This window comes from Solea solea, chromosome 9, assembly GCF_958295425.1.
Source record: "Solea solea chromosome 9, fSolSol10.1, whole genome shotgun sequence".
In the NCBI taxonomy this organism is placed as follows: domain Eukaryota; kingdom Metazoa; phylum Chordata; class Actinopteri; order Pleuronectiformes; family Soleidae; genus Solea; species Solea solea.
In genome coordinates, this window is record NC_081142.1 from 4546381 (window position 1) to 4562238 (window position 15858).

General features: G+C 42.8%; 1 protein-coding gene across 2 annotated transcripts; it reads left to right on the forward strand.

Annotated features, from left to right (window-relative positions):
- Positions 1-1169: 1169 nt before the first annotated feature.
- cbarpb (CACN subunit beta associated regulatory protein b) lies at positions 1170-14027 on the forward strand. Of its 2 annotated transcripts, XM_058638989.1 has the most exons (12): positions 1170-1266; positions 2261-2507; positions 2604-2742; positions 3648-3720; positions 5226-5374; positions 7183-7244; positions 8178-8340; positions 8684-8855; positions 9222-9374; positions 9684-9957; positions 10843-11029; positions 12100-14027. In XM_058638989.1, the coding sequence occupies exons 4-12, from the start codon at positions 3673-3675 to the stop codon at positions 13613-13615; spliced, it is 2724 nt and encodes a 907-aa protein (XP_058494972.1). In that variant the 5' UTR covers positions 1170-1266; positions 2261-2507; positions 2604-2742; positions 3648-3672; the 3' UTR covers positions 13616-14027. The 2 variants fall into 2 exon arrangements, with proteins under 2 accessions (XP_058494972.1, XP_058494973.1); XM_058638990.1 differs by lacking the exon at positions 2604-2742.
- The last annotated feature ends 1831 nt before the right edge of the window (positions 14028-15858 follow it).

Here is a 15858-nt window from a genome sequence, read left to right on the forward strand (position 1 = left end):
AAAGAGTGCCTTTGGAGAAAAGTGATGCAGTGCCCTATAAGATGCCCTTGCAACTTTGTTTCTTATGGGTGTCCTTCCAATCAAAAAATATGTATAAAAAAGTTAGTATGAAGTTCCCTACTTCCCCAAAGGGTGTCCTTAGAGGAAATGATATTAATTTGTTGTTAAAGTATGATTCCGTGGATGCTGAAACAGTGTTTTCTGAATTCTAAACAACCTTTAATTTGTCACAACAATAAGACAAAACATGTATTCCATAATAGTGTATTTTATGTATTCAAGGAGGATGTCATTGACCCTATACTGCCACTAGAGAGCGCTAAAACCACGTGACTCAGTGGACATGGAGTCACCACTCCAGTGTGTGGTATCAAGTGTTAGTTGCTCTGTTGAATGTGACCTGCTTTGTGCATGTTTCTCAATATCTACAAACAACTAACTGTGTATAATAACTGTCAAACAAAATAACAATATTGCACAAGAGGAATATTTTAGTCTTATTATAAGGTTATTATTACAGTTAAATCAACAAGATGTAACTTTTGTTGGACAAAGTAACAAATACATCACAATGAAAGCAGGGTTTTTTAACTGAAACTCAGTTCAGTTTGACGCTGGACTACACATTTCACACATTGTTTTCCAAGCTTCAAATGCAGCGTGTGGAATGAGAGTAGAAATAGAAAGCCATGACATGAGTGAACTACACGCAGCTGACACGAGCCCCCTGTGGCCACAGAAGGGCCCCCAAGATACTATCTTGTCAACATCTTGAGAACAAACACTACTTGTTCAACCACTTCCAGCAGGTCATTGCCTTCATACAGTGTGAAGGATCAATTAAAGGCACATATAGGAAAAGCTTCATATAGTTGCTGCTATGTATCCTGAAATAGAGACATGTAACACAGTTTTCATGATGCAGTGACTGTGGGTAAATGGTTGTGAGTGACACTTCACTTGGCTGCCTGTCAATGTGTGTGTGTGTGTGTGTGTGTGTACCACAGCTGAGAGGAGATTACATTTTTTTAGAAACACTCTCTCTCTCTCTCTCTCTCTCTCTCTCTCTCTCTCCCAGTAACTCTCTGTGTCACGTGGTGCGCCTCTGACTGGGTGGTGGGCGTGTCCTACGCGCCGAGGTTTCATTCATAAATAGTTTTAGATTTAAAATCCACATTAAAGTGTTCACGGAAGAGTTTCACGCCACTGCTTTCGTCCCCCCACACCCACCCACCCATCCGTGGACCGAGCTGTAGGAGAGAGTAGGTGAGTGTTTCCTCCGCCGCGTGTTTGTCTTTTTGTGCAGCCGTGAGCTCCTCTCTCTCTCTGTGTGTGTGTCTGTGTGTGTGTGAGAGCGTGTGTGTGTGAAATCATGAAACATCAGAGCGGTTTATTTATTAACATGAGGCGACAGGGCGCTGTTGTAGTGCTTTTCTCCGTTTTTACAATCATTTCACCACAGTATTTACAAATGATTGTATCAGGAAACAGTGGCAGAACCGATGCTGCCTTATATTGTTCTAGAGGAAGAAACGAAACATGTAGCACCGAGCAATACGAGGAGCTGCTTCCACCATTTATATATACACACTCACATATAGACATAGATATAGATATGTGTATATATATATATATATATATATACATAAATATATATATATACATATACATACATATATATATATATATATATACATATGTATATATATTTTTTATATATATATGTATATATATATAAACAAGTTAGTACTCGGTTCAAATTTAATAAACAACACTCATATTGCCTGTGGAGGCAGTACCGAGGGAATAATTGTATGGAACTAAATAGAGAAAAGGCGATTTGAATCGACTGAGTGATGCCAGGCAGCTGGTAGCCTTTGCTGGGACACCCATGTCTCACCATCTGCTCAGGAAACTAATCAATAAATCAATCTTCAAGGGCTGCAGGACCACAGAATTGAGCAAGTGTCAAAATAAAAAGACTTCATATTTACCCATGATTTATGTGTTCTACGACTATCTATCACTATTGTTTCAGGTTATAAATACAATGTTGCATATATATATATATATATATATATTATGAAGACAATGTTCTGAAGTTTGGCGTCATTCCATGTTCAAGTGTGTCAAGGATTGCAGTTTTCTGGGGAAGCATTTGTTGAAGGCAGGCGTTTATGTAATGCAAAACTTATCCTCCCAAACAACTGAATAATTAAACAGTCGTGCTGCTGTACTGTATGTGTATATTTGTTATCAGCCATGCAGCACTGCCATCCTGTTGCTCCAACGCCAGTGGGCCAGTCCTGATGAGGGGGAACAACGTTTCTGCTGCTGCTACTGCTGCTGCTCAGGCTCGCTAGGCTGTGTCGGTGAAGGCGCTCAGGATGCAGCAAGGAAGCTGAGGAGGAGACTCCCCGAGCCACAGCCTGACAAACACAATCACACACATCCAGAGCTGCTGCTGCTGCTGCTGCTGCTGCTGCTGCGCACTGCCCTCCATCAGGGTAAGACTACTGGGCTGTTAGGAAGCAGGATGTGGGTGCAGTGCTGCAGAGGAGAGCATTCTGATCACACTTCTCATGCTTCCTCGGTGGATGCAGGGATTTATTTTTGCAGGATGGCAGCAAAGAGCTCAGCTGTAGCGTACAGGTTGTGGTGCTGAAGTTGAGTGCTGCATTGACTGGCAGCAGTGAGCAAACCATCCTGAGTACTGCTGGCATGTTGCTTCTCCCATGCTGGGTGAGTAGATCTATCTAGGGTGTGTGTGTGTGCGTGTGTGTGTGTTGGCATTTGGTGCAGCAGTGTTATTGCCTATGATGTGTACGAATGGACGCGTTATTGTAGCCACAGTAATGGAACTCAGCCGCTGGAGCCTGTGTTTAATAAGACCTGTTTCTCTCTTTTCACTGCATGCACTCGTGTGTGTGTGTGTTTGTGTGAGTGTGTGGGAGGCAGATAGAGTCTTTAGGCTGATAAGGGATTATGGGTAATGATCTACTGGCAAGATACTAACATTTGCATCTTCCGTGGGATTCAAAGAGGCCACTGCATGCATACAAGCATATACACAAGTCTGTTAAGATGCTGGTTAAGATGCAACAAGTTCTTGTTTTTTTTCTGCAGCAGTGAGCATTTATGTCACATTATACATTTTAACGTCAGTGGACAACCGTTTGTGTTAGGAATGAGACGACATGACACATATGGCCAAAATCACTGGATCGGATATTAGGGAAAGAAAAAAGTACAGTTCTATATGATCAGGGAATACATATGACAATAATGCTTCATTAAAGACAGGCAACATCCTTGAAAGAGAAATGCCCGCCACCACCATCATGGGACAGGATGTGAGTTGGTATCTTCCACACAGTGGGTTATCTTCTTCCACAGCAAAAGAGTTATGAAACTAAATTGGACTGATATAGCTCGTGGTTTGGTGATAGTGAACTTGTCCTCTGCATTTAATCCATTCCTTATTACACAACATTGAACTAACACTCTTGTTACAAGCCGTATTCCTTTCCTCTCGGCCACTGAATTCAAGGTGATAAACTGCCGTAACTTTGGTGGTTGACTTTGAGACTTGACGGACAGCGACAGTAACAGATATTTCCTCTCTCTGTTTGTGTGTTATCTCTCAGGGGGACTCTTTAGTTGGCCTGGACCATGAGCAATGAGTCTACCGTCTGGAACACCCTACCAGAAAACTCCACGGTAAGTCTGCCTTTCACCACGGGCTCATTCTCAAACTTCCGGTGCCTGTTTTGTGTGAGTGTTGTGTCCAGGTCACGACCAGAACCATCCTTTTGCCTCGTGTTCTCCTCTGATCGTTTGACTAGCTAATAGAGAACATCCTGACCTGGACCTGAAATAATTAAATCTCTGATCTAATCTCAGCTCTAATTTCCCCTCGCAGAGAAATTACAGTGTGACGTCAGAGTCCGGTGCTTATTAACACTTGCTGTACGTTCCCTCTCCACTCCCCCAACATAACACTCCAACTGCAAGATCATCTTTCTGATATCAACAGTCTGTTATCTTCACATAACCCTCTCTATTCTTTCAGTTCAAACTGCCATTTATCATGTTATTGATCGTTTTGAAGTCTGTTCTGCAGCTGACATGGTGCTGAAGAAAACCTGAATTGGACAACTTTATGTTGCTGTTAAAACTGCGTTGATAATATGATTGAACTGATCTTTTGGTTGCAAAACAAATAGGTTTGAAGCCTTGAGATTTGTAATTTGACCAATGTCATGTCAGTTTGTTCTATTGATACCTGTTGTCAGTCTGTCCACTCATATGCGCTGTGTTTATCTTCTTTTTTGTGCAAATGGGAAGAGAATTTACTAAACTGATCATCATGCCCCATTGAAGAAGACCTAAAACTAGTGATTGAGACCATTAACTCCTCAGAAGAACGAGCACTGACGTTATAAATCAAGTGAGAATTTCCCATTGAGTTATTTTTTGCAATCAGTGGCATCGCCCCCTGATGGCTACTCAATAAAAATGTTACTTCCTGTTTGGTCTCACTCTGCAAACCAGAAGATTACATGCACTTTTTATATTGTTTATGAAAAACACACAACAAAATAGATTTCATACACATATAGTTACATACAGGAAAAAGCATTTGTAAAAATGAAAGATGGTAAACTGATTTTAAATGATCTTGTTTGTAAAAACCGAGGTACAAAAGTACTCCAGAGTATCTGCCCTTGTGCGTTTTAATTTACTCCACTTCAGTCCTCCCTGCGAGTTCTTTCCCTTAGCTTATGGTGCGCTGCAGACAGGTTAATAGCTCTTGCACTTATTGAGTAATTGCACTGTTGCACTTATGGATTCATTTTAGGCGAGCCAAACAGCCAGTGGGATTAAATCAATCTTTTAAGATCTATGTTGTTACGGCCAAAGGTAAAACAACTGTAAATCTCATCTGCTGTTGAGGTATCATGCATTTCATGTCGCAAACGAATGTCTGGGAATCTGCAAAGAGAACAGTTTTTCTGCAGTGCTGCATTTTCAGGTATATCAGGTATTAATGTTTAATTATCTCAGAATTACGATACGAGTCGACCTACTTTGATATCAAGACTAAGACGTGGAAAAGTTAAGATTTTGAAGAAAAACCTTTGCTTCATCCAGTGAGGGGTTCAGTGATATGATGTTTGTGTAGGAAGCTTTTTTTAATTCTCCCTCCCTCTTCCCTGCGACAGGAGATCCCATTCAAGGCCAAGGAGCAACAGGATGGCTATGTGCTCATCCTGGTGATCCTCTTCATCCTCCTGGTAGGAACGCTGATCTTCATCTCCATCCTCCTCATCACCTGCCGTCGCTGCTACCGGGGACGGCGATGCTGTGACAGGTGCGCTGCAGAAATCATTTATTACACCCAGCAAAAAACCCTGATTTTAAACCAAATGTTTTAGGTTTACTGAAGAGAGGAGCAAATAAACCATAGATATTTGAATTTAATAAGCTTGAAACCAGAGAACTTAGTTTTTTTTTTACAGAAAACACTTGTACGGTTCTGTATTATCAAAATAGTTGGAGATTCAGTTTCAGTTCAGTTCAGTTTTCCCAGGGTTTTCATCTTGAAGCAAAACACAGCCTTCATAGAGAGGCACTTTTATCTATATATATATATATATATATATATATACAAACACATGTGTACTTGCATACAATCTCATAGACAGGGATTATTCCCCCTGAGTTGAGCTCTCACACAACTGCTTTTTAAACTATTAAATGTTTAGACACAGATAATAGATAAGCCGTATTGCAATTACAAAATTAAGCGAAACTACTTCCTGTTTACTCCACCCAAGTGAATCCCAAACTCATCCTCACTTAGATTCCACTGCCACAAAAGACTCAGATCCATTAAACAAATGAAAGAACGCTGGATTGCAATAATTGTATAACCCCAGTCATGTGAGCATTGTTAAAGCAGTGCGTTCTCTCACTGCTTGAGTGTCAGGACCCCCTGTAGACCCGTTATTAAAACACCTTTGTGGAGATTGCACATTCAATATTGATGCTTGTGTATTTGCGATGCATCTGTGTTAATTCAGCAGATAGCATGGCTCCCCCCCTTGAGCTGCTTTGTCCCTCTCATCAGCGCATGCACTTGTGTGTGTGAGAGCGCACTGGCGTACAGATAAACAGAGAGCACAGAGGCTGAGCTGTGAAAAGACGAGGCTTGCCGGGGGAGAGCGGGAGGAGAATTGGCAGACTGGTACAAATGATGAGTGTAATGAGATTTCATAGCAGCCATCGGCAGTGATTAATCTTGCGTCGCAACCCCGGCAACACACACACACACACACACACACACTCTAACTCGCAGACAAGGTATAGAGAAGAGGCAGCCACAGAGGAAATGAAAGGCAGGAGAAACACAGATCTGGGTGGAACGCAGAAATCCTTCAAGTCACTTCACACCCACACCCACACACACTCAAACGTCTCATATCTCTGCACAGAGAAATTAGGTGGCTGGAAATAGCTTTCATCTTCTTTCTTTTCTGCCTCATCAAGTAAATCCTGGGATTTAAGCAGCAATATGGAAGTTTAACAGCTGCTCAGAATAGTACACTAAACAATGTGGCCTTTATTATGCATTTTGATGGGCGGAAATATTCAGTCATGATGATATTCTTGATTGTTTTAAACCATTGACCTGTATGTGTAGGAAGATGAAGATAATATAATGTGTGGAAATGTACTTGTTTACTGAGTTGTTTTGACAGACAGACAGACGACTTTATTAATCCCTTTGGGAGGTTCCCTCGGGGAAATTAACAATTTTGTGTTGTAATTTAAGCCTCAGACCACTAGTTAGCAGCAGGATTTTGGCCATTTGACTAAAGAAAGACTGTATATTGATTATACATACAACATTGCTATATTTACTTTGAGTTTTTCTTAAAATAAACTATTTTGGAGGTGAAATAATCCCAATATATCTCAATACGTCATACTGTCACACCTGTATCAGTAAATGTATTGAAACGCCAGATTCTAGCCATGCACATCCCCGATATGTAATCTCTAACTGAATGGAAAGGTCAAACAGTGGTATCTCAAGGTATTTTTTTCCCATGATAGAGAAACTTGAGGTGAAATCATGTCATCTTATTGATCTGATTGTTGCTGTTTCCCCCCTAGGGCCAGCGATGACCCAGAAAAACCCAACGCCACCTACATGGAGGAGGCTCAGCCCACCCATGGTAAGAAAAAAAAAAAAGGACAGAGAGGTTTAGGAATAGAGAGACAGATAAAGAGATGAGTAACTGAGAGAGGGAGGAGTAATAGAGACCGGAAAGCTGGCAGGGGTCTTTTTTATAGCATCAGCACAAATGTGGAATGTCCCTGTCCAGTAAAATATTGTGATCTTGACCCAATAACTTAAAGTAGCCAGTCCTGTTACACATTTTATTATTTTGGAACCAGTGAATACACTTCAGTGAAAACTATTCATGAAAAGGCAGCACCCGTTTGTCACCCGTCTGCTTTTGTAGGGCTTTTTTGTTCTGCAGTCAGCACTCATACTTCTGAAAGGAGTCTAGATGTTAGACTAGAGTTATGTTGACTGCTTTATAGCTACATTATATGTGGTTTGGCTTCAGATTACTTCTTTAATGCACGTCATACTGTGTCGTAGCTGCAGTGGCTACAAAATTAGTTTTAGTCAATCATATATGTTCCAATATGTCGGTGGCCATGACACGTGACAATTTTGCAGGTGTTTTTGTGTCAATATTTGTCACGTGCTGAGTCCTGAATCAAATTGGTGGTGCGTGGCCCACTTTTCCCAGCACCCTATCATGAAAAGGAGTGTGTGAAATCACACTCATTATGCTGAACAGAACTCATCATTCATTGGCGCTTGTGCTGTCCAAATTGTGCTCTGATTAACTGTCAAAGCAAAACCAGAATGGGCCGTTCCCATGTTTAGTGTTTGAAGATGGCCACATTGTCCTATTATAACAAAACACTGCTGTGAGGATGTAACTGGAACTGGAACTCACAAAGGCTAGCGAGTCACAAATAAACTGGATGAAAAGATGGAAATCTCTTTTTTTTGTGTTGCTCTTACTGCTTCTTCCATCTGTACTTAGGATATGCACTTAAATCTAGTTTCCTCTTATTTCTCTTTATAGCAATCACCATCAGGGTGGATGAGTCAGACTGCCTGTCAATGGGCAGCGCTCACGATCAAGAGACGGAGCGCTTCCTCTCCACGGGCACTATGGGCCGTCGTGTCTCCTTCAATGAGGCAGCACTCTTCGATCATGGCAAGAAAGCCCAGGAGAAGGGCCGCAGGTCAGCAACCCAACTGATACACAGAAGTCCACATTTACAAAGATCAAAGTATATACTTGTCCGTATCCATCTCGTTTGTATATGTAATTTAAGGTTCAAAATCCATTCAAAATGCACAATTTATGATTTGGACACTGTGAACTCTCATTATTTATCATTATTTTACTTCCCCACTTCTCTGTTAGTCCTGAAACTGATATGCAGATTCCTGATAAGACCATAAACAGAAGTCAGAGACGCTGTGATGGGTTTGAAGAGGGATATTTGCAAGGATAAGTATATGAAACACGTTTCCCATCGGGCTCAAATCTTATCGTGTTGGATTTTGTGTTTTGCCCCGCAGGTACACTCTGACCGAGGGTGACTTTCACCACCTGAAGAATGCCCGCCTCACGCACCTGCACATCCCTCCCCCAGCCCTCAAGATAGTAACCATCCATGAGTGCGACTCAGCCGAGAACACCATCACCATGACAACACGTCCTGTCACAAAGTCAGCGCTTTCCATCTTCCAGGTGACAGTGACAACCTGTTATTAGTCTTGATGCATAGTTAGTCCTGAACCGGGGACAATTACACCATCAATCACGCAGGTCGGGGGAAGAAAATGTATCCGGGCACATGTTCCCCAAAAAGTAGTGATTAAGAACTCTTTGTCTGTTCATTTTTTAAACTGACTCCACTCATTGATTTCCCATTTTGGTACAGACACTGTGTAGTGTGGTCTTTGTAAAATGCTTTTTAATTAACTGTGTGGGTGTTTACAGCAGATTGTGATTCCACAGTTATTGTGTATAACTAAATTCATTTAAAATCTTTGCAGAACAAAGAACACACAAAAAAGAATTCAAAAAGGTTAAAGAGTGTGTTCTTTCCTACAGCCAATGCTTTGCCCCCTTCCACAAACAGCACTGACCAGTCGGAGTGTCAGTCCCAGCTGTGCTCTCCCTGAAGATACCCTCAACTCTATGGTGGACACCAGCTTCACTGAGAACACTGTAGCACTCAGCACGAAAGAGCCCACCTACAGCTCTGTAAGTTATCTCCATTTACTGGAGAATACACACTATTACAGTAATGACTCATTCTTACATTATGTGAAAAGCAGTTTATTCCAAATATCTCACAAGCTAGGTCAATGAATGTGTTCCTCAGTCGGTTCGCCAGTGATTCATCCACACGGATGTTAGAGGGTCACAGCGCCCAAGGAAGGACTAGCTGTAGTGATGGTTGATGGCCAAACAAGGAAGCCCATGTGGAATATAACTGCCAGAGAGCATTATACACACACCACTTATCTTGGCATGCTTTCTTCCCCGGACTGTGTTTATGTCTCTGCTCAGATCGAGATGATGGGAGCTGGGCCTCGGGGCAGAGGCAGCAGTGTCAGTGTTGGAGAAGGGGCCATGGTGGGCGGCAGTGGCGCTCTTCCTCCTGCCGCTGCTGCTGCTGCTGCTGCCGGTGGGGGTGGTGGTGGTGCAGGAAGCCAGGGCCCGGTGCTGCAGTTCTTCACTAAACTGCGACGCCATGCTAGTTTGGAGGGGGCTAGTCCCTATTTCAAGATCAAGAAATGGAAGCTGGACAGCAGCCAAAGAGCATCGAGTCTGGACACCAGAGGTAATGGATCCTTGGTAGTCTAAATTGTATTATTATCTACTGTATTATTTTTAGAAAGTGTCTGTGCCAGTACAGCGAATAAAATGGAAGCCATTTACGATCATTTAGCATAAAGAAATATATATGTTGTATTATGACATAAAATGCCCACAATGTCATCAGAGGTAAACAAATGCTATAGTTTATTCACAACTTCAATTCAAGTTGCTGTCTTCCTTTCAGAGGTGAATGACAGTATAAAGTTTGACGATATAAATGCTTCTTGACCCCACCCGCCTCTGCTATATTGCTGTATACACACAAGCGCTATCTCAGTCAGGTCTGATAGTATTGCTTGACAACGCCCATTTTCACAAAGGAGGATGCAGCATACAAATCATGTTAATTCATTATAAAAGAATAATAACATCATCATCAACAACAAAAATCAGCAAAAGTTGTGTGTGACTATATATGTATTATTTCTTTTTAGTGTTTGTTTGTGTCGTGTTTGGCAATATTCTCTCATGGTACACAGACAATGGGTAAACAGGGGGCTCCAGTAACCAACTGTGAGATACCTTTTGGCTGCAAAGACTCGCACATACACACCGATGCACAAACGGACAAGACAGATGGCTCAGTGACGCAAAGAGTGGTCTTTCCAAGTTGGTTTGAGCCCCAGAGTGAATCCTCCCTGCTGATCCCCTTCATCCTATACACACAAACGCGCGCACACACTTCTCCCTGCTCCTCCTCAGGCTCAGTCCCCCCCCCCCCTCCAGAGACCTCCACAGTTGATGGAGGCTTTCTCCTGAATTAAGTGTCATTTCACTCTTGCCTGCCGTCACATAACCTGTACAACTCACAGCACTCTCGCACTTCTTTGTATGTGGCGTGAGCCAGGCTCTCCGAAGAGACGGCAGTTCCAGCGCCAACGAGCCGCCAGTGAGAGCATGGACCAGGACGACAATGACGCACACCACATAGACCTCATCCAGTACATCGCCCGCACGCAGGACGTCGTCTACTGTCCCAGCCAGCCCGCACGCCTTCTCGCCCCGCCCTCTACACCACCCCCCTCCCTCGGCAGGTATCTTTAATTCCCTTGCCATTCATCCTGTCCACTGCTTTGCTGCCTTGCACTCATTTCTTCACAGAAACTAGATGATGTCAATTTTTGAATGTTATGTTTATTGTATATGGATTATGGACGCACAGTATTATCAGCACGATATCGGTTATTAGCAGGTGTTGGCTTTAAAAACACGCCAAGACAAAACTAAAATAGTAGCCTGAAGAAGCTTCTACCTCCTTGACATCTATAAAGATATTTTATATCCACATCTGCTGCGTAATATGTATGAAAAATGTTGTGTTTACTTCACTACAAAAGCGACTAAATAACATCTGCTATTGGTAATGATTTTCGGCCCAAGTTCTCCAGATATATCGGCATATCGGATATCGGCAAAAAGTCCAATATTGTGCATCCCTAATATTGACACAGTTCTCCACCGCTCTGCCTAAACATGGAAGTGTGCATTTAAAACATCAGTGTCCCTTAAAATGGTCCTAAACATTTTTATAAAATGCTTTGATGAGAATAATATAATTTAATATTTAAAAATGTATTTAATGAGGCAGATATTGGGGATTCCATGTGTGCACTTTTTCAAATAGGAGAGTGGAGGTGAGAATTGGAACCTTTGGGATATAAACCATTCCATCGCTAACATGATCTGATGGTGCCCACAAAAATGCTTCTGTAGAATATTGGGTTATGCACCAAAAATAAATGAATAAATGAAGCTCTTGCATACCTTTTCTTCTTATTAGTATTTGATGTCTATATTTGCTTATCCTCATGCTTACTCCATTTATCAGTATGCATGTTTAAAATGTACTTTTAGCAGAGGATTTCAAACAGTTTTCAAACACACTCAGATTCATCAGCTGAGTTCAGTTTAAGAACATGCACCAGCACCCATTGCCAGTCATGAAAATCATTTCATGCACTGTGAACACGGCCATCTCAGGTGAATGTGAGTGTGAGTGAATGCACTGACACTTGTTTTGCATGTCTGTGTTCCCTGCCCCCCCTTCTCTCTCTTTATATCTTTCATTTTCTCTCTCCTCTTTATCCCGATGTGCACACTGCAGGGTAGAGGTAGAGGTGACGGTGGAGCCCCACTGCAGCCATGGAGGACCAGGGGTGATTGGCCTTTCCCCTGATCCCCAAGATGAAGCACTGAACCTGGCAAGAATGGAAGGTGCATATCCCTCAGACCCCCAAGACCCCCGTGACCCCCAGGATCCCCAGTCACTTTACAGAGACATCTGGACCCTCCGTGCATCCCTGGAACAGTACGCCACCTCGGACCACAGTAGCAACAATGACAGGAACTCCATCTGCAGTGACGGTGACAGCGTATGCTCATTGAGTGGACGCACAGAGGCGGAAAGATTAGGGCTTCCTAGCAACCCGTCCCAGGATTTAGGTGATGAAGCAGAGGTTGGGGAGGACGACAAGGGTTTTTTGATGTGTGTGGATGAGAAGTGGGGCATGAAGGAGGTGAAAAAGAGGAAACAGGCCAGCACAGATTCAGAGCGAGGGGCCAGTGACGGAGAAACAGGGACTCGTAAACTGCTGCAGATGGACAGTGGCTATGCATCAATAGAAGCTCCATCTCGAGGTCCAGAAGACCTGCGACTGTTTGGAAGCGGTAGCATCAGCAGCAGCCCAAAGGACAGGACAGCACACGAGAAGAGGCACCACTTCACTCATGCGGGGCGAAGTGGCACTATCGGCGACAGCTTTGAGTCTCATCTGTTTGAAGAGGAGCCAGAAGATGAGCTGTTGTTGGGTGCGAGTGGAGGAGTTGCCATAGAAACAGGCGCTGGTTCGCTGAGCTGGTTGCCATACGGGCAGATGCTCACGCCTCGAGATGTTGCACAACTTTCACCTCAACCACCAACCCTACACCGACGAGACTACAGCATAGACGAGAAGACAGATGCTCTGTTCCACGAGTTTCTCCGTCACGACCCTCAATTCGATCAGCTGGAGTCACCTCTAAGAAAACACAAGTCCCGTGTCCACCTCCGTAAGCAGTGGCAGCGGCACAAGCAGTGGAGCGACCCGGGCGTTAGACACCTCCAGTCGTCCTTTGAGAGACAACGGACTCCATTACGGAGGGGGGAGAGTGTAAATTACCCACTAGACACAAGTTACCACAGCACCCTGCCTCGCATCGTCAGTGCTCCTGATGAGGAGACCAGCGATGGGACAGGCAGCATTCCCGACACTCCAAAGGTAGAGCCTACAACTGCGGAGGATGGAAGCAAAGAGAGAAGGCAGGGCATCACTGTCAGAGACACTGAGGACCACACGTCCTCTCCATTAGACAAAAATGAAAGGCTGGGGGAGCAGCTTGACCCTCAGGAGGACAGCAAACAGTCAGGACTCCCGCCTGAGCCTCCGGACGAGCGCTCGCCACCTCGACCGCCTGATTCCTCAGGCTTCGGCCCGCAAACCATCACGGCAGAGCTTACGGACAAACTAACTGCTAGCCTGGATGAGAGGCTGTACACTGGCCTTCGCAGGACCAGGGACACGGCCGCCGAGTGTGTGACGGTGACGGCCACACACGCCTCTCCAGACAACAGCCCAGTGTAGCTCAGCTCCGTTCAACTTCCCTGTCAACTTCACACCAACGGACACAACTGATTTGCCTTTCCTCAGATTAAATGTCTCTCTGTGTACAATTTGAACGGTGTGACCCAGACCCCGAACAAAAACAATGGAAAATGCTTTAAACCAGTCGATAATCAAACACCTATTTTGGGGATAATTAGATAAAAGTGATCCAGTAAAAAAATGCATCCAGTCTCTCTTTATGCCTGTTAACATTCAGTACCTGTTCATTGTTGTTTTACAGTAAAAACATTAAATTAACATATCAAAATAATGGCTTTAGTAATAACCGTCTGTCCATTGTTTTTGTGTCTGTAGTCTATACACTGTCTATTCCCACATTTCTGCAGCTGTTACTCCAGTCTCTGTTCTAGTGTAAGCTTAAATGAAACTGAGGGCCGCTTGTCTCTTTACTTGTTGATCCACTGTGAAACTAGGTGCTATTTCACATGAAAAGAGCTACTGAATTGGACAAAACAGGCACCTGCAAGGTGTGTGATCACGCTAAGTACTTCTATCATACAAACACGCTTAAAGCTTGGCTTGACAACCACGATTAATCAAAACTAAATGTGGCACTCTTTACCTTGATGTCGGTTTATTCTGGGTTTTACCTTTTTGAACATGTCCAACTAAAGGCTAAATGACTGTGTGTGGAAGAGGTTACTTGTTCAGACTGGTTACTTGTTTTAAACCCACGGGTCTGAATCCCCCACATGGTTCACAGGAAAGATGTGAAGGAAAGATTCCGTCTTCAACAATCAGGAGCAAATATCAGAGAAAGTCAATCATAAGTAGGCTAGGGTTGAGTTTTTTGGTTCATAAAAATGTAGTTTTAATGGATAACAAACACACAATGTTGGGTTTATTGCCCAGAGAGATGAACAATAATCACATGAATTGTTTTTAGAAGGAAGGTATTTTTGAACGTCATGACTGAATGTATGATGAGTCATGATTTTTATTGTTTTTTGTTTTTTTTTAATGAAACTCTCGCTGTGTGTTTTAAATTTTATATTACTTTGTTTAACTGTAAATGATGTGTGTGTGTGTGTCTGCTTTGCTTGAACAACAATGGAAACTGATAACTCTCTGTTAAGTCACAGATATGACCATGCACTCCCTGAGTACTCTGAAACTTAAGCTCAGACTATGACTAAACACAGTTTGGTAGTTACATTTCAGCTATTAGACAGGATGGCTGCCCTCACAAGCATTTGCTGTTTATTTAATTTAAAAGAAAAGCATGCTTTCTTGTGCATGTGGCTCCCAGAACAGACCTTATTTGTCCACATCTGACATTCTTTTCGCTCTTTTTTCCTGAGAAAGTTGACAGCACAGTAGAATTTCCCCACGGGGCCTGTGCTCTTCACTTCCTGCCAGCTCCAGAACATAACAATTTTGTCGTTAAATCCGTGCTACTTCTTTCTACATGCGACATTTGGCTTGCTCGTGCGATTTAGACAAACCAGCACTGTCATTTAAAATGAGACCGCGTCTGTATCCTCAGCTGCAGCGGCATTATGTTGACTTTAACCCACTTTTGCTCATGTGATCTTATTCTCAGTGGGGCTGTTGGGCTTTCCCCCCACAATCTCCCCTGTGCAGTACACGGAGCCACTGCAGAGGATGGTCTTGAATAGTAATCGTAACAAGAGAAGTCCCCCTTTCATCCTTCCTTCTTTGTTCTTTGAGGCTGCTGGCATGTAGTTAATCAAAGGAAGTAAAGAGAAATCCAAGGAGCAAAGGCATAATCCTCCTCACGTTGTTTGAGTGTGATGATGATGATGATGCCTGAGCAGATTAGATGTTCCTCTGCTGGGTGGCAGGAGTTTCCCCTTTTGTTGTTACGAGTGCTCAAAGGCAAATGTTGTATTCCTCATTAATGGAATAATGGTTGAGGTGAGAAGAGCTGAACTCAAATGAGGAGTAAATAGGATAGTGGTGGTTTTTTTTTTGCTCCCCAGGATTCACATTAAACCATTTTTTGCAATTAAATTTTTTATTTTATATTTATATATATATATATATATATATATTTATATATATATACGTATATATATATATATATATATATATATATATATATATATATATATATATTGACATTTATCAGCAGGAAGGAAATGTAACATTACTTATTCCCCTCTCAGCTATAATGCAACTGATGTTTCCTCGATGATAATAATTACTCAGCAAATTCTGGGAAATGAGGAAGGCAGCTG

Coding starts and splice junctions, on each gene's coding strand:
- cbarpb (XM_058638989.1), top strand. CDS start 3,673: ATGAGCAATGAGTCTACCGTCTGGAACACCCTACCAGAAAACTCCACG. Junction 3,721..5,225: donor CCCTACCAGAAAACTCCACG/GTAAGTCTGCCT, acceptor TCCCTGCGACAG/GAGATCCCATTCAAGGCCAA. Junction 11,030..12,099: donor CCACCCCCCTCCCTCGGCAG/GTATCTTTAATT, acceptor TGCACACTGCAG/GGTAGAGGTAGAGGTGACGG.